This window comes from Panthera uncia, chromosome D1 (genome assembly GCF_023721935.1).
Source record: "Panthera uncia isolate 11264 chromosome D1, Puncia_PCG_1.0, whole genome shotgun sequence".
Lineage (NCBI taxonomy): Eukaryota > Metazoa > Chordata > Mammalia > Carnivora > Felidae > Panthera > Panthera uncia.
The window spans coordinates 5,805,488-5,825,778 of record NC_064808.1 but is presented as its reverse complement, the minus strand read 5'-3'; the positions used below and the strand labels follow the sequence as shown (position 1 = coordinate 5,825,778).

Genomic DNA, 20,291 nt, shown 5'->3' with positions numbered 1-20,291 from the left:
CGAAGTGGGGCCGGGCGGCCTTTGAGGTTCCCAGATGGGGCCGGGCGGGCTTTGAGGTTCCCAGATGCGGGGAGGACCCCTCTCGCCTTCGCCTTCAAAGGATGGTGGGGTTTAAGGATGGTGGGGTTTGGGTCGTTGATCGCTTTAGGGATCCCATTTTTTTTTAATTTTTTTTTAATTTTTTAACGTTTATTTATTTCTGAGAGACAGAGAAAGAGTGCAAGCAGTGGTGGGACAGAGAGAGGGAGACACAGAATCGAAAGCAGGCTCCAGGCTCTGGGCTGTCAGCACAGAGCCCGATGCGGGGCTGAAACTCACAAGCTGTGAGATCATGACCTGAGCCCAGTCGGTTGCCCAACCGACTGAGCCACCCAGGCGCCCCTAGGGGTCCCATTTTGAAAGAAGGGACCAGAACAGGGCTATTGCCTTTCTCTTTAAAAAAACAAAACAAAACAAACCACTATTGCCTGAGGTCCTTACAATCACACCCTCCCCTCCCATCACTGGGGGCTTCCTCCTCAAGCTCGTCCACCTGAACAGAGCTCAACTCCATCACCTCGCACCCATCAGCAAGTTGGGGTCTGTTCTGGGGCTGCGGCCGAGGATGGCAGGGTGCTCAGGGCCAGTTCATCTTGGCCTAGGATGCCGCTTTGGTCTTCAGCCGTCTGCGGGCCACTGGACCCAAAGAACTTCACCACGGCACGGACCTGTGGCAGCTCTGAGAAGGTCTCCACGGCCAGCAGCATGGCCAGGAGCCCGAGGAGCAAGTAACCTGGTGAGGAGAGGTTGATGGCACAGCTCTTTGCAGTGCCCATATGCTCCCTGCCACCTCCCAGCCAGGTGACCCGCCACCCCGGCACCCGGCGCCACTCAGAGGTGCCGTCAGGGTTCTACGACTCCCACACCACAGCCCAGGGCAGGGTTCCTCCACCTGGGCGGCTAGGCCTCCCCAGTGGTTTACGGAGTCGTAGTCCGGGCTCCTCTTCCCTCCTCTCGCCCTCACGCTCCTTGGCAGCTGGACTCACCGAGAAGTGCGAGCCGGCCCAGGTGGTAAAGCACCGGATGCAGGCCACGGCCGTGACCCGGCAGCAGGTCCCCCAGGCCGATGGTGCTGAGGGAGCTGAAACAGAAGTAGATGGCCTCCAGCAGGCTGCAGTCACCCTGGATGCCCCACAGCACCAGCGCTGGCAGCAGCACGAAGGCGCCAGCCACTAGCAGGCCCAGTCCGGCTGCCCCTAGCAACGCGGCCCTGGCCGGGGCCGGCCGCCAGTAGGCCGCTACCCAGGCCCCTGGGCGGCTGAGCAGAGGCAGCAGGCAGCGGCGCAGTGCGGACAGGAGCGCTAACGAGGCTGGCAGCCCCAGGGCCGCGTAGACCACGCAGAAGGCCTTTCCGCCCGCCGACAGCGGGGCCATGCAGCCATAACCTGGAAAGGAGAGAGGCCGGGGGCGATGAGCACTCCAGCGGGATGCCCGCTGTGGTTCCCCCCCCCCCCCCTTCCCCCAACGAGGCCTCTGGCAGAAGACCGCCCTCTAGTGGCTGAGATCGAGGGACCGGCTCCCGCCTGTGCTCTGGCTGGCTTTGCTCCTCATTCGCTGGGGGTCTTGGACAAGTCCCTTTACCTCTGTGCCCACTCTTTTCTGGGAAATGGAACATTAAAAGAGGCAGTCACCTTAGGCCTCTTGGGGCTGGGACAGTTCTGAGAACCCCTATCCTGCCCCAGAGGAAGCTTGGTTTTCTCCGGTTCCTCAGCTCTGCCCTTGACCAATACGATGCTTCCAAATCCACTGGGAAGAACGTTACGCACTCTTCCCCTGCCCAAAGGTGTCTTGAGACACCCTGTGTGCCAGGCCTTGCACTGGCATCTGAGTCTGCCCAGGCCCTGCCTTTTGGTGGAGACGACAATGCAGGAAAGTCAGTGAAGACGTGACATGAACGGCGGCAAAAGAGGCAGCGTGCGTGAGAGAGGGCAGTCAGGACTGGAAAAGCATGTGCAAGGCAGGGAGAGGCGGGAGAGCAGGGTGTGCTGGGAGAACAGGACCAGCTGGTCCGGAGGTTGTAAACGCAAATGCCTAGAGGGGCCAGATGTGAGACAAGAGCGTTGGGTTGGCCCGGAGTGGAAGCGTTCTGTCCAAAAGTACAGGCCTTGTTCCTCTCCGGACAATATGCCGCCTTGCAGGGATTCTGGCTCAGAGGGAATATAGCTCTCCTGATTGTCCGAGAGAAGTTGGGAATACAGATTTAGACGACATTTAGACACTCTGCAGATGTTTGTACGGACGATGTCCACTCACAGGACAAAAAAACCTCCAGGGCTTTGGGTCCCATTCCTTTATTTCCCTGCGCCTTCACACATGCTGTTCCCTCTGCCAGGAATTCCGTCATCCCTGATCTCTGTGCCCTCTTGCCATGGCTAACGTTTCATCAGGACTTCCTCCCCCTGGCCACTCTCTCCGGAGTCGGTGGTCCTGACCTGCACTCCTGGGTTCACTCCATTCTCCTCCGTTCAAGAATCCACCCTACAATACCCGCTCCCCGCCTTGCCTCGGGCCACGGGGTCTGGGCATCTCTCCCGGATGTCAGGGGGCGTCGGGGTGTGTGGCTGAGGAGGACACACCCTGCCTGGCCGCTGAACTTGAGGTACCAGTTGGGGTACTGGTGTGGGAAGCCCCAGCTCTGATGTCAGGCCGAGTCAGGCCTGGGATCTGTCTGGCCTTTTGGGGCTGAGGGAAGGGCTACATCGCCAGGGCCCCCCAGGAGCCCCCGCCTGCCCGGCCGCCTGGCAGCCTTACCCGTGGTGGTGAGGATGCTGGCAGTGAAGAGCAGGGCCGAGGGCAGATCCCAGTTCCCAGCCTCTGAGCCATCGCCCCAGCTGGAGACCCCGCGTACCTGGGCCGCCAGGGCGGTGCCCAGCAGCTCCTCCAGCGCCCCAGGTGGCAGGCAGGCCCCATATTCTGCCTGGAAAGTGGCCAACTCGGTCCTGAGCTTGGCCTGGAGCCGGAGGGCTGGCGGCCCCTCCAGGGCCTGAAGCACAGCAGCCCCAATCCCCAGGGCCAGCAGGTGGGCCACAACCAGTAGTGGGAACCGGGCCCAGGGCCTTAGAGCCCCCATGTTGTGCCGCCTGGGGTCGGAGGTGCTGTGGGAGCTGGCGGCTCCACGGGCACCTGGGAGGGGCTGGCAGGGTGCGGCCGGGAGGAGGTGCCCGTGGGAGGCTGAAGACAGACGCCAGGGACTCACTGAGGGAGAGTGTGAATGAGCGGCAAGGGGGTCGGTCCGGGTCCCTCCTCCTAATTTCTGGGGACGAGACATTATTTGCCCAGTTCCCCGAAGCCGGGGAGATGGGGGCGGGGTGGAGCAGGTTGAGGCCCAGAGAGCGAGCGAGACTGGCTCAAAGTCACACAGGGTGGCTTATTCAGGGAGGAGCTCACTCAAGCCCGGCCCGCTCCCTGCATCCCCTCAGCAAGTACTTCTTTTTCCTGAGGACACTGGACAAGAAGACAGACACAGGTCCCTTCCCTCCTGCTGTTCCACAAGAAACCTGTTAGCAAGAGAATGTGACAAGTTTGAATTGTCACACATACCCTGAAGTTCTGGGGGAAGGCCCTGGAAGAGTGAAGACTGACATTTCAGCTGGGGAACAGAAGCCAGTCAAGGTGGGAGAGAGCTTGGGGTGTGAGAGGAACAGTGTGGGGTGGGGGTGGGGGGGTAAGGACACAGGGCCGAGAGGACAACAGTGGCCTAGGTGGACCTATTGGGAGGGGGGTGCGAGGGGGGTACAGCAGGCAGCCTGCAAGGAAGAGGGGACAGGAGTGGGGACAGGAGTGGGGATTTGGGAAGAGGGGTGGGGGGGGTGCAGGGCAGTGAGCTGAGAGGAGCCAAGGCCGCCGCCTAGAGGACGCTCTCACACCTCCATTCTGAGTTCTCCCTGAGAACCCTGTGCTGGGCCCTCCTGAGTCCCGCCCCACTGAACACTGGGGACACAGTGAGCCTGGCTGCCAGGGTGTGTGCAGGGGCGGGGAGCCTAGACTACTACTCCCCTGAACCGTGGAGGGGCTGAGCGCAAGGGCCCCGCCCCGGGGCCTGGTGTAGGGTGCCCCCCACCCCCCTGCAGAACCCACAGAAGTGTGGACGGAGCCATGAGCCAGTAAGAGAAGTGTGGACGGAGCCATGAGCCAGGGTGGTCACTCCTCCTGGTCCAGACCCTGGAATAGAGACAAACCCAGGACAAGCCCCCAAGATTCTGCCCAGTGGGCTCTGGACGCCTGAGTTCCGCGAGCTGGCTGTGGCGGGCACAGCATGGCCAGGGAAGACGCCCCAGGGGAGGTGATGTTGCAGCTGGGTCCCGAGGATAAGCAGCAGGAAGAACGGGGTGATTCTTGAAATGGCAGGAAAGGCCTGCCAAGGGTGGGGAGAAGGTGGGCGAGAGCAGCGCGTGTGGGTGCCGAGGAGGCTGAGGCGGGCCTGGAATGCCTGACCGAGGCCAGTGCTCTTGGTCCCAGCCTAGCCTCAGGCCAACTGCCCCTTGTGCTGAGGGCACGAAGTCACCAGGTTTGCGTGATGGCTCGGATCCCCCGGCTACCTCCCAAAAAGGTGAGAGGCTGCACCCGGGGAGACAGCTTAGGGAGTTTATTTGGCTTCATAGGATCCTGAGGCCGAGGCCCCAACCCTGGCCGGGGCGGCAGGAGGGCACCCAGAGAGTCCTGGCCCCAGAGGACCCCCAGGGCAGGGGTGGGGGCATCCGGGCACTAAGCCCTGGGGCGGGGGCCACAGTAGCAGGGCTTGGTCAAGAGTGCTGGTGACAGCCGAGGCCAGCCCCTCTCCCCTGTACTTCCCCTCCTTCCTGCACCACCCCTGGGGGCGATTCCCTGAGACAGGCTCTGGTCCTCCCAACCAGCTGGGTACAGTGTTGGGCCCCAACGGGGCAGGTAAGTCGGGGGACCCACAGGTTGCAGGTGTGGGGGGGTGCAGGCTCCCCCCCTCCAGTGTGAAGGCTTCCTGTGCAGTGTAGTGTTCCTGACCCCCAAAGGGGGTGGGGTCCCTGGGGGAAACCAAGGCAGCTACAGAGGCTCGCCCGGCTCCTGTTCCAGTGTATACTGTGGCTCCTGTAGGGCAGCTGGAGCGTGGGGGAGCAGCCCCGCCCACTCAGGGCCCTGCCTCTGGCGCCCACGGGGCCTGGGCACCTATGTCTTTGGTCTGTGCCCTGCAGTCCTGAGGGCCCCCCCGGAAGGGGTTGGCAGGTGGAGAGTCCCAGAAGGGGTCCGAGTCTGGGAACAAGGTCCAGGGTGCCCGGCGGGGCGCAGGCTGTGGCGAGGACAAAGGCGAAGGCCGTGGCCCGGCTGACACGAAGCTCCACGGGTCGATGCGGCTGCGAAGGGGTGAGGGTCGAGGTCGGCTGATGAGGCCCAGGGGCGGTGAGCGTGGGGTGCCTGGGGTGCCAGGAGCAGAGCGTGATATCCCTGGCGGCGGTGAGACAGCACTTCCTAGGAAGGTTGAGGGAGGGGGCACGGGGTCAGGCAGCCACCAAATCCTGGGTGTCCACGGGAGGCACCGCCCACCTCTGGAGCTTTCCTATCTGCACAGCGAGCTGCTTGACTCATAACTTCCATGGCCCTTTAGACTCTGTGGTGCATCTGTTTAATTACCCAGTGGTTAAGAGCAAGGCCTCTGGAGTAGACGGGCCTGGGCTTGGATCCCAGCTCTGCCACTTAACTGGTGAGAGCCTTGGGTCCCTCATCTCTCTGTGCCTTAAACCTCATCTAAAAAATGGGTATAACAAGAGTATCTTGTTCACAGGCCCGTCATGTAATTAAGTGAGACAATCTCTCCGCAGCTCAAGGAACAGCGCCTGGCACAAGTAAGCAACCAGTAGGCGTTTGCTGTCATTATCTCACCAGGATCATTTCTATTCTTTCACAACCTGCCTGGCCATGCCCCCCCCACCCCAGCCCCCTCTCCCGCCACTGGGTGGCTGAACTTAGAACTCAGTTCCTTCTGTGCCTCCCCAGTGCCCTGAGGGCCTGGTCTGGGATCCAGCAGATGGCTGTGGCCCCAGCCTTACTGCCCCACACGTCCCCAGCGGCCTCTCCTCCCCGCTGTCACCCACAGTAGGCCTGCTTCGGGCCACTCACCGCGACTCTCCTCCTCACGCCGGGGGCTCTTGGCTGACAGCTGGCCCAAGGGGACTCCGAGCTCCAGCAGCAGGGGCGCAGGGGTGGGCGGGCCGGGGGCGTCCGGGCTCAGCGGGGAGGCGGGGGCGTCGGGCCTCTTGGGGGAGAAGCGGATGAGCTGGGAGGGGGGTGGCTCGGCGGCTGACGGTGTAGGCACCGGCGCGCGGGGTATTGGCGAGGGCTCCCCACGCTCGCGGCCCGGGCCGCCCGGCGACGGCGACGGCGACGGCGGCTGCAGGTCGCGGCCCAGGCCCAGGGAGGCGAGCAGGGCTGTGCCGCGCAGCAGCGCGCGCTGGATCAGCTTGGGCGTCCCGGAGCCGCTACCGCGCTCCGCGGGGCCTGGGCGCCGAGGCTCCTCGGGCTCCGGGCTCGGCCGCGGGGGGTTACCTGGCAGCGGGGGCGGGCACACGTTAGGCCGTCTTCCGGGCGGGGGCCACAGGGGGCCCTCAGCGGCCTAGAACAAGGACTGAGTTCTGCTCCCCACCAACGTCCTCCCTGACTCCTTTACTCCCCGACCGGGTTCCTCCCTGCCCACCGATCTCGCCCATCGCGCGTTCTCTCTCCCTCTCTCTCTCTCTCTCTCTCTCTCTCTCTCTCTCTCTCCTCTCTGGCTCTAGAATCTGCCATCGTTTTCCATTACTACTAAAATAAAGTCCAAGCTCCTTGGCTGAGCTTTCAAAGCCTTCCTCTACTCCACCCTCCTCGGGCCAGGCCTGGAGTGGGACATGGGGCTGGGGGTCCAGAGGAGGAAATGCAAGGCTGGGGAAACTGAACTTTTACTACCAGGGCTTGGCTCAGGGTCCCTTTTCTCAGCCACAACCCTTACCCAGTCTCTCTGACTTATCTGCCCCTGCCCAGACCCCTGCCTTCCAAAATGCAAATGGCTAAACTCCCCATCCTTTCCAGGCCCTTCCTAAACTGTCTCTTGCCTCCTTTTCCAGCGTCATGCACTCATTCATTCAACAAACATCTGCTGGGGCTGAGCCGGGCCCACAGACCCAGAGGATGAAGGCCTGGCCCCCACCTATGGCTTCAGGCCTGCAACTCCCTGGCTCTCAACTTTTCCTCCGAGGTTTCCTCTTCCTCAGGTGTGGAAAGCCCCGTGCCTGTGCACACACCGTTCCCTCTGCCCAGCACAACTTTCCCACCTCGGCTTTCTGTGATCCCTTAGTCACCATTCAAGCCCCGGGTGAAAGAGCACCTCCCTGTGAAGCTATAATACTGTTAATTATAATAAGAAATACATATTTGGTTTTCATCTCATCCCTGGCACAGAACTCCGAAAACTCTTAGATTTTCCTAAGTGATCACATTGATAGAAGTGAAAGGAGCATTTTTGGCTCTTCCTAACAAGCCCCTTTGAATCACATTTAAGTTCACATTAACGATGGGGCACCTGGCTGGCTCGGTCGGTTAAGCATCTGACTTTGGCTTAGGTGGTGATCTCACAGTTCGTGGGTTCTAACCCCATGTCAGGCTCTGTCCTGACAGCTCAGTGCCTGGAGCCTGATTGAGACTCTGTGTCTCCCTCTCTCTCTGCCCCTCCCCCGACCTGTTCTTGTCATCCCTCTCTCTGTCTCAAAAACAAATGAACATTAAAAAAATAATTTTAAGTTCACATTAATGAGGTCACTTTTGGAAAGCCCGGTTGCCGGGGCGAATGAACCACGTGACGAGAGCTGGAGACTGAGGTCTATCACCAACGGCCAATGATTCAATCAATTGATCGTGTCCACATAATGAAGGCTCTATAAAAAAAAAAAACCCTAGCCAAAGGGTTCAGAGAGCTTCCACTGGTCAACACGTGGAGGTGCCAGGAGAGTGGAGCACCCAGAGAGGGTCCTAAAGCCCCACTTCCCCCCTTCCCACAGACCTTGCCCTAAGCACCTCTTCCATCTGGTTGTTCTCGATCTGTATCCTTTATGATAAATTGGTGATCTAGTAAGTGAACTGTTTTCCTGAGTTTGGTGAGCTGCTCTAGCAAATTACCAAACCTGAGGAGGAGGTCACGGGAACCTCTGGCTTATAGGTGGTTGGTCAGAAGCACACGTGACACCCTGGACTTGTGACTGGCATGTGAAGTGGGGTGGGGGGCAGTCTTGTGGGACTGAGCCCTTCACCTGGAGGGTCCGATGCGAACTCCAGGTAGACTGTGTTAGAACTGAATGGGAACCCCACATTTGGTGCCAGAAGTGAAGTGAGTAGTGCCTGGAGGAAAACAAGAGTTTTTTTCCTCTTTTAGAAGCCCTCCCAGAATCTCTCCTAACCTGTGGAGTTACTGCTCACCTTATGCCTTATACAGCCTTTGCCCCACCACTTACTTGTTTGTTTCTGAGTCTGCCCCTCCCCCCCACTAGGCCCTCCCCCAGGGCAGGGCAGGGTTGATTTCTTTTCTTTCTTTCTTTTTTTCTTTCTTTCTTTCTATTAGAGAGAAAGAGAGAGCTTTCTTTTTTTTTTTTTTTTTTATTTGAGAGAGAGAGAGAGAGAGAGAGAGAATATCTTAAGCAGGCTCCACACTCCACACTCAGAGCCTGAGGTGGGGCACGATCCCACAACCCTGGGGGATCATGACCTGAGCCGAAATCAAGAGGCAAGTACTCAACTGACTGAGTCACCCAGGAGCCCCAGGATTGATTTCTAATATGTATGATGCCTGTCTCACAAAATGCATCAATATATGTTTGATGGGGGCATCCATTCTTATGATCTTTGCAACAGCCCCATAAGGTGATCACTATTATACGACTTTACAGATGATGAAACTGATAGTTATAATGATATTAAACTGAACAGGGGAAAAACATGTTTAAAACAAACAGGAAGGGGTGCCTGGGTGGCTCTGTCGGTTAAGCGGCCAACTTCGGCTCAGGTCACGATCTCACGGCTTGTGAGTTCGAGCCCCACGTCGGGCTCTGTGCTGACAGCTCAGAGCGTGGAGCCTGCTTCGGATTCTGTGTCTCCCTCTCTCTCTGCCCCTCCCCCACACTCTCTCTTTCTCTCTCAAAAATAAACATTAAAAAAAATAAAAACTAAAACGAGCAGGAAAAATGAGACAAAGGTAAGGGCGGATGGAAGTCAGCACAGAATATGAGAGTGTGAAGAAGTTCCTGTGATCAATGGCCTTGAGAAACTGAGGTTCTGAGAGGTAAGTGCCTTGCTCAAGGTAATTCGGCAGGGATTTGAATTTGCCTCCACTCTTCCTAGCACTAAGAGTTGGCAACTCTGTTGCTTTGAATTAAAGCAGCACGGCCATCTTGACCCAGAGATGCAGGTGAAATCGCTTCCATGGGGCCTCACAGAGAGCACGTGCCGTGTGGCAGTTAGCGGCTCCAGAGAGTCACAGAGCAGTCCCGTCAGCATAGGCGGACTGTATCCACCAACAGGCACCTTACGGCAACCCGTTCCCCGGTAGTATGGCGCGTGCCTGGGACAACCTCACAGGGTCCTCTTTGACTCTCAGCCAGGCTTCTGACTGTGTGGGTGGCTGGGAGGTCAAGGTCACGTACTCTCCTAGGCCCAAGATGGCCACTGGAGTGTGGGCTCGTGCTAGGGAACCAAGTGTTCAGCCGGCGGCTGGGCTGGGATAGGGGATATCCTTCCAGGTCAGGGGCAAGCTTGAGAAGGATGGGGTTCAGACCCTTGTGTCCCTGCTCCTGGTTGCTCAGAAAGAGCAAGGTCAAAGGGCTCTGCAGAACACGGTAGGGGCCGCTTCAACCTACACACCTGGGTTGACAGGACTTTAAGTTCTCCACTGGCCCTTTTAGCTTGGTACATTCTAGAGCAGGTGAACCAAGCTGCCCCTTGGGCCTTCTAATTCTCAGTTCCATCTCTACAGCTAGCTTGGGGCAGTGTAATTTCTGGAGTAGAAAATGGAGCGGCAGATGAGGGTCCGTGGCCCTGTTGCTGGAGTCAGACCTGGGTTCAGATCCCTGTTCTGCTGTGTGCCCTACATCAAACCACATAACCTCTCTGTGCCTCTATAAGATGGTCCTAATCGTAATACCCAGCATTGCCTGGCACATACGAAGGACCTAGTAAATGTTACCTGTTGTTACTACTATCAAATGTTACTCAAATAATGGTGGAGGTGATGTGCTGGGTGGGGCGAGAGGGGCTCTGACGGGATCCACAGGCAAAGAAGGATGCAGCTTTCTACCCCTTGCCAATCCCGAGCTGCTTGTCCCTCTGACACAGGAGCCCTGATCTCTGCCCAACCCACTAGCTTCCCAAGCAGTTTGTGTGCGAAAAACCCTTTCTTCAGGTGAAAGCATCTGAGGAAGCCAAAGTCTCTCTGCGTTCAAATCCTTAGCTGAAGGCCCCAGGTAGGTTACTTTACCTCTCGGGGCCACAGCTTTCTCATCTCTAAAATGCCGATAATAACAGCACCTCCCTCACAGGGTTGTTGCTTAAAGGGAATGCCTGACGCGCAGTAACTGCTCGTATCCTCATGGAGGACAGAAAAGCTCAGAACTGCCCCAGGTGCAGTGAGAATGGGCTCTGGACCCCACCTTCTCAGCTTTCTCATCTTCTCCTCTACGACTACAGGCTGCTCAGAAGGGACTCTGAGCACAGTGTGGCAGCCACCTGCCTGGTCCACTCCACGGGCACAGTTTCCCTCCCCTCTCTGGACCCAGCTTCCCTTGGGTCCCAAATGGGGAGTACCATTGCTGTCTTCCTTCCCTCCCTACAGCCTGCTGAGGCACAGCAGCTGCCACCGGGGCAGAAAAGAGGCCTTTTGCGGGCCAGGCCTGACCACGAGGACTGCACTATGGGCCCCCTGAAACCTGGGCTGTACCTGGCTCAGTTGTGGACCTATATAGGTCAGATGGGGGTTCTAGGAACGACCTGCCCTGCTGCTGATCTTTTGTAGTTTCCCCATAGTACCCATAGGAGCGCAGCAGGAGTCTGCTGTTTGCTGGTGGGGGTAGGGGGAGGGAGAAAAGGCCACTCACCATTGAGCATTGGGGGTGTAGAAGGAGATCCCAAGGAGGATGAGTCATCTGAATCCAGGTACCACGTGGCTTCGTCCAAGCGGGACCTTCTCCTGGGGAGGGGAGGGAGGTTGGGCTTCGTGAATCTCAGGACTATTGGGGAGGTAGATGATGCTGGGGCGGGGGCTCTCTGGCACTCACCTCCCATTCTGAGCTTCCCCAGGCTTGGGGGAACTGGGGCCCCAGGCCCAGCATGCTCGCCGCTCTCCGTTGCTGGAGTCCTCCAGACGTCTAGGGGACTGGCGGCCCCATGCCTGGCCTGGTTCAGCAGGCTCCACTGTGGGTAGAAAACCAAGAGGGTCTGAGCTGAGGTCAAGAGCCCTGATCCTTGTCCTCCAATCATAACAGTCTGGCTCCAGGGACAACTTCTTAGAAGATGGGGGATCAGGTGGGAACCCATACTATTCCGAGGGTGGGCTTTGGGCCACAGAGAATCTGAACAGAACTGGGATGGGGTAGGTAGGTTTGGGTTCTGGGGTTAGCAGTGGGGTGGGGTATCTCATCTAGTTCTCCAGTTGGCATTTGCTGTTTAGTAGTTCGCATGCTGTGGCAAACTTGCCTGGGTTTGCTGGCTCTGCCCCTCGTTAGCTATGTGACATTAGGCAAGTTACTTTTTCCATTTTTCTCATCTATAAAACTTACTTAGATCAAATAAATGCCGCCCAGGGCACGCAGAGATATCGGTCTAAACAGATAGGGGAGGGAGTCTGGGTGTGGGGAGTTAGGAGAAGACAGTGGGATCCAGCTCCCAGGGTAAGGTTTGACAGAAGGATATGGTGCTGAGGGGAAAAGCATGCGGAGAGGTTTCTTACACTGGATGGCCCGGAACCGGGGGAAGGTGGGCGAGTCCCCAGCCCCAACCTCGAAGACGTTTCTCCTCCGGTCCAGGCCGGGTGAGGCCTGCACGGTGATGCGGTGTTTGAAGTCTGGGGTTGGGGGGAAAGCAGGGTGCAGGTTTGTGGTGAACGAGAGCCAGGATTCCAACCCTCAAGAGCCCTCAGCCAGCTCCCAGGCCACGAAGGCAGTTCAGGCACGGTGGCTGCGTGACTGAAGCCGGGGTCACCGCTCTCCTGGGCCTCAGGCTCTCCATAAGGAAAGCGGACAGCCAGGACTCCACCAACCGAAGATTCCCCGTAGGCGACCCGCCGGGCGCCCACGGCCTTCCCCGAACTTTCATGAGCCCCGCCCCTCTCCGGGAGCAGCCACTCCCTGGCCGCCATGCAAATATTTCCGCCAGAGCCCGCCCACATGAGAAAAACAACACTCCCGGCCCCACCCCTTCCAGCCTTCGGCTCACAGTCCCACCCACCAGCACCCCAGACCAATCCCAGTGAGGCCAGCACAAGCCCGACCCCACCTCTCCGCTCATAACCAATGACTGGGAGGCGCGCTAGGCCCCGCCCCTTACCGAGGGGCATGCTGATGCGCTCGCCGCCGTCTCGCGCGCGGAGCTTGCTGCGCTTGAAGGTGCCGCGGCGGCGGCGCACGTGCGGCCGCTCCCGGTCCACCTGCTGCAGCAGCAGCGTCAGCTCGCGCTCGAACACCTCCAGCTCCCACTGAGCCAGCAGGTGCTCGCGCCGCCGTAGCTGCTCTGCCTGTGACCGCTGCTCACGCGCCGCGCGGGTCAGCTCCTCCTCGCGGCTCAGAAGTTCCTGCGCCCGGGACAAGGAAGGTGGTGGGATCGGCCCAGTAAGGACCCTTAGCGTCCGCCCCCACGGAGACCGTGGAGGCACTTCCCGGCCTCTCTTTCCAATCCCGTCACCCCGACCCCTCCCACCTTTTCCTTGGCCCGCAGTTCGTCGAAAAGGCCTTGGATCTCACGCTTCCAGCCTTCCTGCATGGAATGGAAGGAGTCCCGCGGCATTTCCCGCAGGACCTGCGCCTCTAGCGCCTCCAGCTGCTGCAGGATGGAGGCAAAGTCGGGCCTGCGGTGGGGGTCCTGCGCCCAGCAGTCTGGGGACACGAGTGGAGGGGGAACAGAATGAGAAAGGGTCTGTGGGTGGGCGTGTCCCGTGCCAAAGGGCTCTGCCCCACACCCTTCAGCCCCATATCCTTACCTGCCATGAGCTGTGCGAAGGGCTCAGGGCAGGTGGAAGGGATGGGCAGTGTGAGCTTGTTGACAGCTACTCCGTAGGCTACAGCAAGGCAGTCGATACCACGGTAGGGCACCTCCCCAGTCAGCAACTCCCACAGCAGCACCCCAAAACTGTAAGCAAGACAAAGGGTCTGTGTCCCGTCCTCTACTTACTTATCACTATTTCACCCCAAAGCAACTAGGAACCAAATGATTTGGGTCCCTCCCCCTGGGCTCTGCCTGTCTGCCCAGCCCTAGATTTTGGCAGCCACCTCTGCCCTCTTCAGCCCCACGGATGGCCTTGTCCTGTCTCTACCCAGGCCTCACCTCCAGACATCGCTGCCCTTAGAGAAAGTGGAGGCCTTGATAACCTCAGGGGCCATCCAGGCATAGGTGCCCGCAGCACTCATTTGTGTGGTTTTGTGCCACTCTCGGGCCAGTCCGAAGTCAGTGATCTTCAGGGTCTTGTGGTCCATGTCATCACCTTCAATGGGCTGCAGCAGCAGAACTGGGGAAGAGGGTGGGGGGCAGGACTGTGGGTGCTCCATGCTCAGTTAGTGGGGACAAGGGAGGAGCTAGGAGCAAACCATCATCTCACAGACAGGCTGGCTAGGTACTGGAAGCACAGAGGTGATCTTGCTCTGGAGAACTCACAGCTGGAGGTTGGGGTAGAATCAGACAAAAATAATAATGCTGGGAAACATTAATGGAGGGGCTACTTGAGGCCAGGCATTAACACTCAGCTCTAGCATTCACAAAACCATCTCCGAGGTACCCATCATTATCCCCATTTTACAGAAAAGGAAACGGAGCAGAGAAACCACTTAGTCAAGATCATATGCAAATAAAGAACGGAGTCCAACCTAGTCTGTGTGGTTCTCAAGCCAGCGTTCTAACTTTTCCCTAATGCTGCATTGGACAGAAACCCATGTCTTGTCATGGTGCTGAGACAGGAGTGTGAATTAGAACCCCCGTTCGTGTGGGGAACAGGAGGGAACCCCTTGGTGAGAAAGGAAACCCAGCAGGCACTGCAGGCCCCCGGTGCCCATGTCTCGTCTTGGCTAGTGCAGCCACTCTCCGTGAGGACAGAAAGACTCCCAACAAAAGATATCTACTGATGCAGCTGGACGTGAAGAGAATGGGGAGTCTGAGAAGTGAAGGTCCTTGGCCAGAAAGGAGGAGCTTGGGACAAACATGGGAGTGGATGGTCAGATTTGGCAGGGGTTCATGGTGTTGACCCCAATGGGGCCACCATAGTCTGTAGACAGAGGAGAAGCAGCAACTTGCAAACCTCTCATTGGGACAAACATGGCTCAGATGAGAGGTTTTGAGGAACAGAAAGAGGATAAAGTCATAGAATCATCAAGGGTTTGAAGGGGGCCTCTCACTCTGCTGGTTATTGTAGAGAAGTGACATCCAAGCCAATTACCTTTCTGAACATACGTCATTTCAGGGCACACCAACCACTCAGCCCTGCTGTCCAGGGTGAAAGCACCATTACGGGGGCAGCTCAGGGTACTGAGGGCAGAGGGGATGGGCACCTAACCCAGCCTGGCAAAAGGGAGGACTTCTTGGAGGAGGTGGCAGAACCAGGGTATTCACTTTTCCAGGCTTGAAACCATAACCCCTGCTCCTGCTGCTGGCCAAGCTTTCTGGGCCTTGCGGCCGCATCTGGCACTGCCACCCCCCCCCCCAGCTGTCTTTGATTCTGGGGCCTCTGGCTGCTTGTGCTATTTCCTTAGGGCCTCCCCTCCCCTCAGCCTTTTCGGTGCCAGTGCTCCTCAGAGCCTGGCCTCTCCTCAACCTCTGCCCACTGCCCCCAGGCTGTCTTGGCCTCTCCCAAGTGCCAGCTGCCCCCTCCCTGTTGGACTCTCCCACATTTGAAGCTCTAGGCCAGAAGCCGATTCAGCTGCCCATCACCGCCCCGTCTGATGTCCAAATGCCCTCAACAACCACCTTCTGAATCCCACCGCACACAGCAAATCTCCCTGCAATTTCTCCTAATTCAGAGAACGGTCTTGCAGTCCATCCTCTCCTCTGAGCCAGACTGGGGCTGAGTCCCAAACAGTTAATAAAGCTAAGGATGACAACGAAAGCCACCTCAGAGGGTTGTCATGAGTATTTAACAAGATCACACTTCTTAATTCCTTAGCACAGGGTGTGACATCTGGTACTGAGCGTCAGCTGTCCTCTAAAGATTAGGTCTCTACCCTCTCGTGTTGACTCTCCTTGCGGTCCTCTGTCACAACATATTCCCTGCTTTGCAATGGACTCTGGGCTGGCTGCTGGAGGCTCAGAACTGGACCATTTAGTAAACCTTACACAAGTTCATTCCAAAGCAGCAGAACTGCAACGGGGGGGGCGGGGCGGGGGGGGGGGAGGGCGGCAGGTGGCTGGAGTGGCACCAAGCAAAGGGGTCTATGTGCTAGGGCCCGAAGGTCTACGTGCTGGTCTCTCCTGGTGACAGGACCCACCCACCCTCTTGAAGACCAACTGGCCAGGTCTCTAGCTACTTGTACCTCACAGACTAGTGAAGTACTTTCCCACCAGCATCTCTGGCTGGGAGGCCAGCTTCCCCTTTTCGGTCAGGTAATCTGAGGCCCAGAGATAGGCAGCCTCTCATCCAAGTCTCAGGACTTCTTTGTCCCTGGTGGCCTTTCTGTCACCCTCCACCCCCAGCTTCACACCTTTGAAGCCTCATCCTCACCTCCGAATCCCCTGCTTTATATCGAGTGCCTTGAATCTGTCCCAACCCAAGTTGCTCTTCTGGCATCTGATACAAACCTTGGGGATGGGGTGATCGGGGGCCACCTGGAGGAGAGGGAGCTGGAGATCCCAAGCTCTCAGCCCCCTCTCAGGGCTCCCTAGCCTCTGAAAGGGGCCTGGCCCCCAGCTCCCTCCACAGGCTGGCCTCTGGGGGCCTAAGCAGCTCACACCTCTTCCGCTTCCCTTCCCTGGTCCCTACTTCTCCTTTCTGGGAGGCCTGGTCCAGGTTTCCAACTGGGGGGGAGCCCTTTGGGGGAGAATTGGGGGAGGTCAGACCCAGGCCGGGCTGGCTGGTCAGTCCTGTGACTCGTGGGCCTGGAGAATTCCCCCTCCACTCCCCGCCAGGCTTCCTCACAAGGCCCCCATTGTCCAGGAAAATCACGCCATTGTTTCCTGCCTGTGCCCCCCCCCCCAGCCCAGGGACTCCCCCCACCATCCCACAGACAGCACCCCAGGCCTAGGACCGGGGTCTTCGAGGTGGGAGGCCAGGCTCAGAGAGGCTGAGGGCACCTTGCCTGCCTTCATCACCACCCAGACTCTGGGAGAGAAACAGGGGAACTGGAGGGGGGGGTGTGTGTGTGCAATCCCTGGCTCCTTCCTCTCCCATAACCCCCCCCCCCTCCCCAACCCTTGGCTCTTTCCTCCCCTGCAGGCAGCTGGGCTGGGGAGGGAGCAGAGGCTGGAGCAGGGGCAGGAAGCCGGCTCAGGGGCAGCAGGAAACGCAGGAAGCAGTGGGGAGGGTGGGGAGCAGGGGCCTGGGCTATTGTTCCATTTTCTCTGGAAAGAAAACTGGAGGAAAAACAGAAGAAGGGAGTCCCCTCCCCCAAGGCCTTCGGGGAATCTCCCTCAGGCTGGGGCAGTGAGTGGGGGTCCCTGGAAGGCTAGGGCCAAGAAGTAAGGGTGAGCAGAGGGAAGTGCCCCACTGGATGAGGGGAATAGGTGGGGGTGGCTGGTAGGCCTCCCCAGCCCCTCCAGGCCTGTCAAGGACTTGGATATTACTGGGTCAGGGCATTCTGCTCTCCATAAGCTACTTGTATATGGTCAGCTCAGGCCAGGCCGCCCAAAATATCCATGCTTACCTCCCCCAAGAGTTGCCCATGCCTCTCCAATAACCCATCAGCCCCTCCCGCACCTCCTGTTGCTCTACGGCCTGTACCCTGAGCCCCAGCAGACCCAGCCCCGCGTCCCCACTACTGGGAGGGGTGGTCCTGCCTCTTGGCCTGACATGGCTGGAGACGGAGTAACCTTACTGCTTGAGGTTCCCTTAGCCCCACCATGCCCACCCCAATTGCTCATTCCAGGCAAGGCCCTCTCGGTGATCCAGCCCTCAAATGCTCACACCCACAGCTGCAGACCTACTACGTGCCAGGCATCAGATGCCAGGCTTGCCCAGTCCCTTAAGCCATTTCACCTTCCTGGTCACTCCCTTTTTACAGAGTCTGAAATTGAGGATCTGAGTTGAAATAAGGAGCTAAAGGTCATGCAGTCAGGGGCATGGGCGGGACCAGAATTCCAGCCCTGTCCCCAGCCTTGACCCCCAGGGGTGGGAAGGGTGGGGGGCTTTCCTCTCCAAGATCTCTGTTCTGGAGAAGCTTCCCACCACAAGAGCAGAGCAGCAACAGCACAAGTGTGAGCTTTAGGGGAGAGGAAGATGAGCGCCAGTATCCAGCTTCCTTGAAGTGGTGTCCACGGTTAGACAGGATGCTTATGGCTCACCTGAGAGCTCCCAACTTTTTAACTTGGCAGCTATGAGCTCGGGTTAAGGGCTCCATCTGAGGCTGGGGCGTGAAGGACGGTTTGGTGCCTGGGACTCCTGCTTTGGGGCCCGTGTGGACTCATGGCGCCCCTAGTCAGCTGGGACTCCCCTAGGGCAGGAGCTCCTGCCTCTCCTAGATCCCCAGGTGGCTCAGCTGAGAGTTGGCAGGTGTGTGCTCGGCCCACGCCGCCCTCCAACCATGCTCCCCAAAACTCACTGTTGTTGGACTTGAGGTCTCGGTGGATGACGGGCACCAGGGCCTCACAGTGCAGGTAGTGCATCCCGCGGGCAATTTGCACAGCCCAGTTGACCAGAACATGCGGGGGCACACGTCGCCCAGCCAGGGCACGGCTGAGGGGCCCACCGGCCGCATACTCCATCACCAAGCACAGGTTGGGCTCCTCTAGGCACACGGCCTTGAGGGCAATGATGTTGGGGTGTGCCAGCATGGCGAAAAGCCGGGCCTCCTGGCGCACGCTCTCAGCTGTCACACTGATGTCCTCATCGGGGTCCTGGCGAGCTGCCTTCACAGCCACCAGTTCACCTCGCCAGCTGCCGCGGTAGACCTTGCCGAAGCCACCGATGCCGATCACCTCCTCCAGCCGCAGCTCTTGGAAACTGGCCACCTCGCAGGGGGGCGGGCCACCGCCCCGAGACACATAGTTGGATGGAAAGATGCCCACCTGGCCGCCCACCTGGCCCGCCCACCAGCCCTCATCGCCTGAGATAGCTGCATCCCGGGACAGCACCTCCACACGGTCGCCCTTCCTCAGGGCCAGTTCGTCCTGCCCACTGGGTTCGTAGTCAAACAGGGCTGTCCAAACAGGGTTGGCATAAGCCGCTGTCTTCGGGGACCCCTCTGGCCAGCCTCCTCCGCCGCCACCCCCACCGCCCCCACTGCCGCTGCCGTTCCACGACCCCAGCGGGCTCTTGAGAAAGAGGTTCTTCAAGGGCTCCATGGCTGGGACCCAATACTGGGGCAAGTGGGGTACCTTCCCTGGGTGCCCCTGGTCCCCACCCCTGCTGGCTGCCAAGGCCCTAGTCCCGGAACCCGGGCATCCGGGCCCTGGCCCTCAGCCCCAGACCCAAACCTCTCTGGGGAGCCAGGAGTATTGCCTCCCGGCCCCCCGCATCTCGGGCTTCTAGAGGGCCACCCAGGGCAGTGTGGTCAGGCTCTGGGGGTGGGACCCCGGGGCCTCCGGCGTCTCACCATGGCCAGCTTGGAGGGGCCCGAAAGTCCCTCAGTCCTGGAGCAGTCCTGGGAGGCTGGCTCCGGCACTCGCCGAGTGTAAGGTGGGGCCAGCAAGGGGCAGCGCCTGGACTCCGGTTGGGTCTTTTTGCGCAGGGGGTGGCTGGAGTGTCCCTGGTTGGGCCGAGCTGCCGCTTCCCAGCCCGGCTCCCTCAGCCCGACGGCTCCAACCCCGTTCCCTTCTTCCTCCTCCCTTTGTACTTTGGCCCCGGGGGCGGGAGGCAGAGGTGGAGGGTGGAGTTTCACTTTTTTCCGCTCTTCTCCCTCCTGCAGGAAACAGCATCAGATGACGCGGGCGGGTAGCCCTGCTCCCCTCCCAGAGGCTGCCGGAGCAGGTCCCGGGAGTTCCCGGGTAGGCGGGCAATGAGGGGATGGGTAGTCCCGACCGCCCATCGCAGGAGGTTCAGGGTCAAGGTTGGTCTTTGCTAAGGACAGGCCATCCCCTCTGCATCCGCATCAGCAAAACGGGGTAAAGAACCTGGCTTGGGAGTGGGGCAAAGCCGAGTCTAGTCTTGGCTCCGAAGTTGAAGGACTGTGTGACTCATCTTCTCTTCGCCTCATTCCCTTCATAGCTGAAACAGAGACCAGAAACTCTGCTTTGTAGAGCTAGTTTGGGATGAGAGTGGGCAAGGTTGGAGGACGGGACTGGCTGCACCTCAAGCTCTTGGAACGGGTTGTCTAAGGTGTCCTCTGCTCCTCACCTGGAAAACAATCCGGTTCTTCATGCCCCTTCCCCAGTGGGCTGAAACCTGAGGCTGTCTTCCAGAATTTCGCCCAGCGATTGGATTCAGAATAGCTAAATCGCCCTCACAGCCACTGGATGGACTCCAATTGCCTTGCGCCTGTCTCTTTAAGAAAAACGACGTTATCCTATTTCTATTACTCATGCCTGTTCTGTAAGGTTACTCTCCAACCGCTAAATCTGAGCTCTGACCCGGAAGTAGACACCGCTTAGGGCGAGAGTGCCGGTGTGAGGTCCAGCACTAAAAGGGGCGGACCGAGAGGGGCGTGCTTTGGTGGTGCAGAGCTGTCCCTGTAGCCCTGGGGAGTCCACGCCTCCACCCCGCCTCCTGTAACTCACTGGGAGAGTTTTGTGCCAATTAATTCCGCCGTCACCCAGTGGCCACTCATCAACTAACCCTTCGGTTCCGCCCAGTGGTGTCTACTGTGTTGACAACGCCTAGGTGTGCGCATGCGCTCGAGCGCTACCACTTTTGAGCTCTTTTAGACCTGGACTCTGCGCACGCCCAAAGGGCTCCGCCGCTCCTTAGCGCTCCACTACCTTCCTGC

The 20,291-nt window shown here is 59.0% G+C and overlaps 2 protein-coding genes across 5 annotated transcripts; both read right to left on the bottom strand.

Annotated features, from left to right (window-relative positions):
• Positions 1-194: 194 nt before the first annotated feature.
• KCNK7 (potassium two pore domain channel subfamily K member 7) lies at positions 195-3,690 on the bottom strand. Its single transcript, XM_049616757.1, has 3 exons — positions 2,791-3,690; positions 1,026-1,424; positions 195-772 (listed from the first exon to the last, which is right to left on the bottom strand). The coding sequence occupies exons 1-3, from the start codon at positions 3,305-3,307 to the stop codon at positions 567-569; spliced, it is 1,122 nt and encodes a 373-aa protein (XP_049472714.1). The 5' UTR covers positions 3,308-3,690; the 3' UTR covers positions 195-566.
• Positions 3,691-4,609: 919 nt separating this feature from the next.
• MAP3K11 (mitogen-activated protein kinase kinase kinase 11) lies at positions 4,610-20,247 on the bottom strand. Of its 4 annotated transcripts, none has more exons than XM_049616361.1 (11): positions 20,141-20,247; positions 17,970-19,849; positions 13,558-13,738; positions 13,214-13,362; positions 12,934-13,109; positions 12,565-12,808; positions 11,969-12,082; positions 11,298-11,433; positions 11,118-11,209; positions 6,127-6,552; positions 4,610-5,478 (listed from the first exon to the last, which is right to left on the bottom strand). In XM_049616361.1, exons 2-11 carry the CDS (start codon positions 18,709-18,711, stop codon positions 5,141-5,143), a joined length of 2,598 nt encoding a protein of 865 aa, XP_049472318.1. In that variant the 5' UTR covers positions 18,712-19,849; positions 20,141-20,247; the 3' UTR covers positions 4,610-5,140. The 4 variants fall into 4 exon arrangements, with proteins under 4 accessions (XP_049472318.1, XP_049472324.1, XP_049472309.1 ...); XM_049616367.1 differs by having other exon boundaries at positions 20,083-20,245; XM_049616352.1 differs by lacking the exon at positions 20,141-20,247 and having other exon boundaries at positions 17,970-19,268; positions 19,480-19,892.
• Positions 20,248-20,291: the final 44 nt, after the last annotated feature.

Coding starts and splice junctions, on each gene's coding strand:
- KCNK7 (XM_049616757.1), bottom strand. CDS start 3,307: ATGTCTCGTCCCCAGAAATTAGGAGGAGGGACCCGGACCGACCCCCTT. Junction 1,425..2,790: donor CAGCATCCTCACCACCACGG/GTAAGGCTGCCA, acceptor TCTCCTTTCCAG/GTTATGGCTGCATGGCCCCG. Junction 773..1,025: donor GGGCCGGCTCGCACTTCTCG/GTGAGTCCAGCT, acceptor TCTCCTCACCAG/GTTACTTGCTCCTCGGGCTC.
- MAP3K11 (XM_049616361.1), bottom strand. CDS start 18,711: ATGGAGCCCTTGAAGAACCTCTTTCTCAAGAGCCCGCTGGGGTCGTGG. Junction 13,739..17,969: donor AGACCTCAAGTCCAACAACA/GTGAGTTTTGGG, acceptor CCTCTTCCCCAG/TTCTGCTGCTGCAGCCCATT. Junction 11,210..11,297: donor GGGGAAGCTCAGAATGGGAG/GTGAGTGCCAGA, acceptor TCCCCTCCCCAG/GAGAAGGTCCCGCTTGGACG.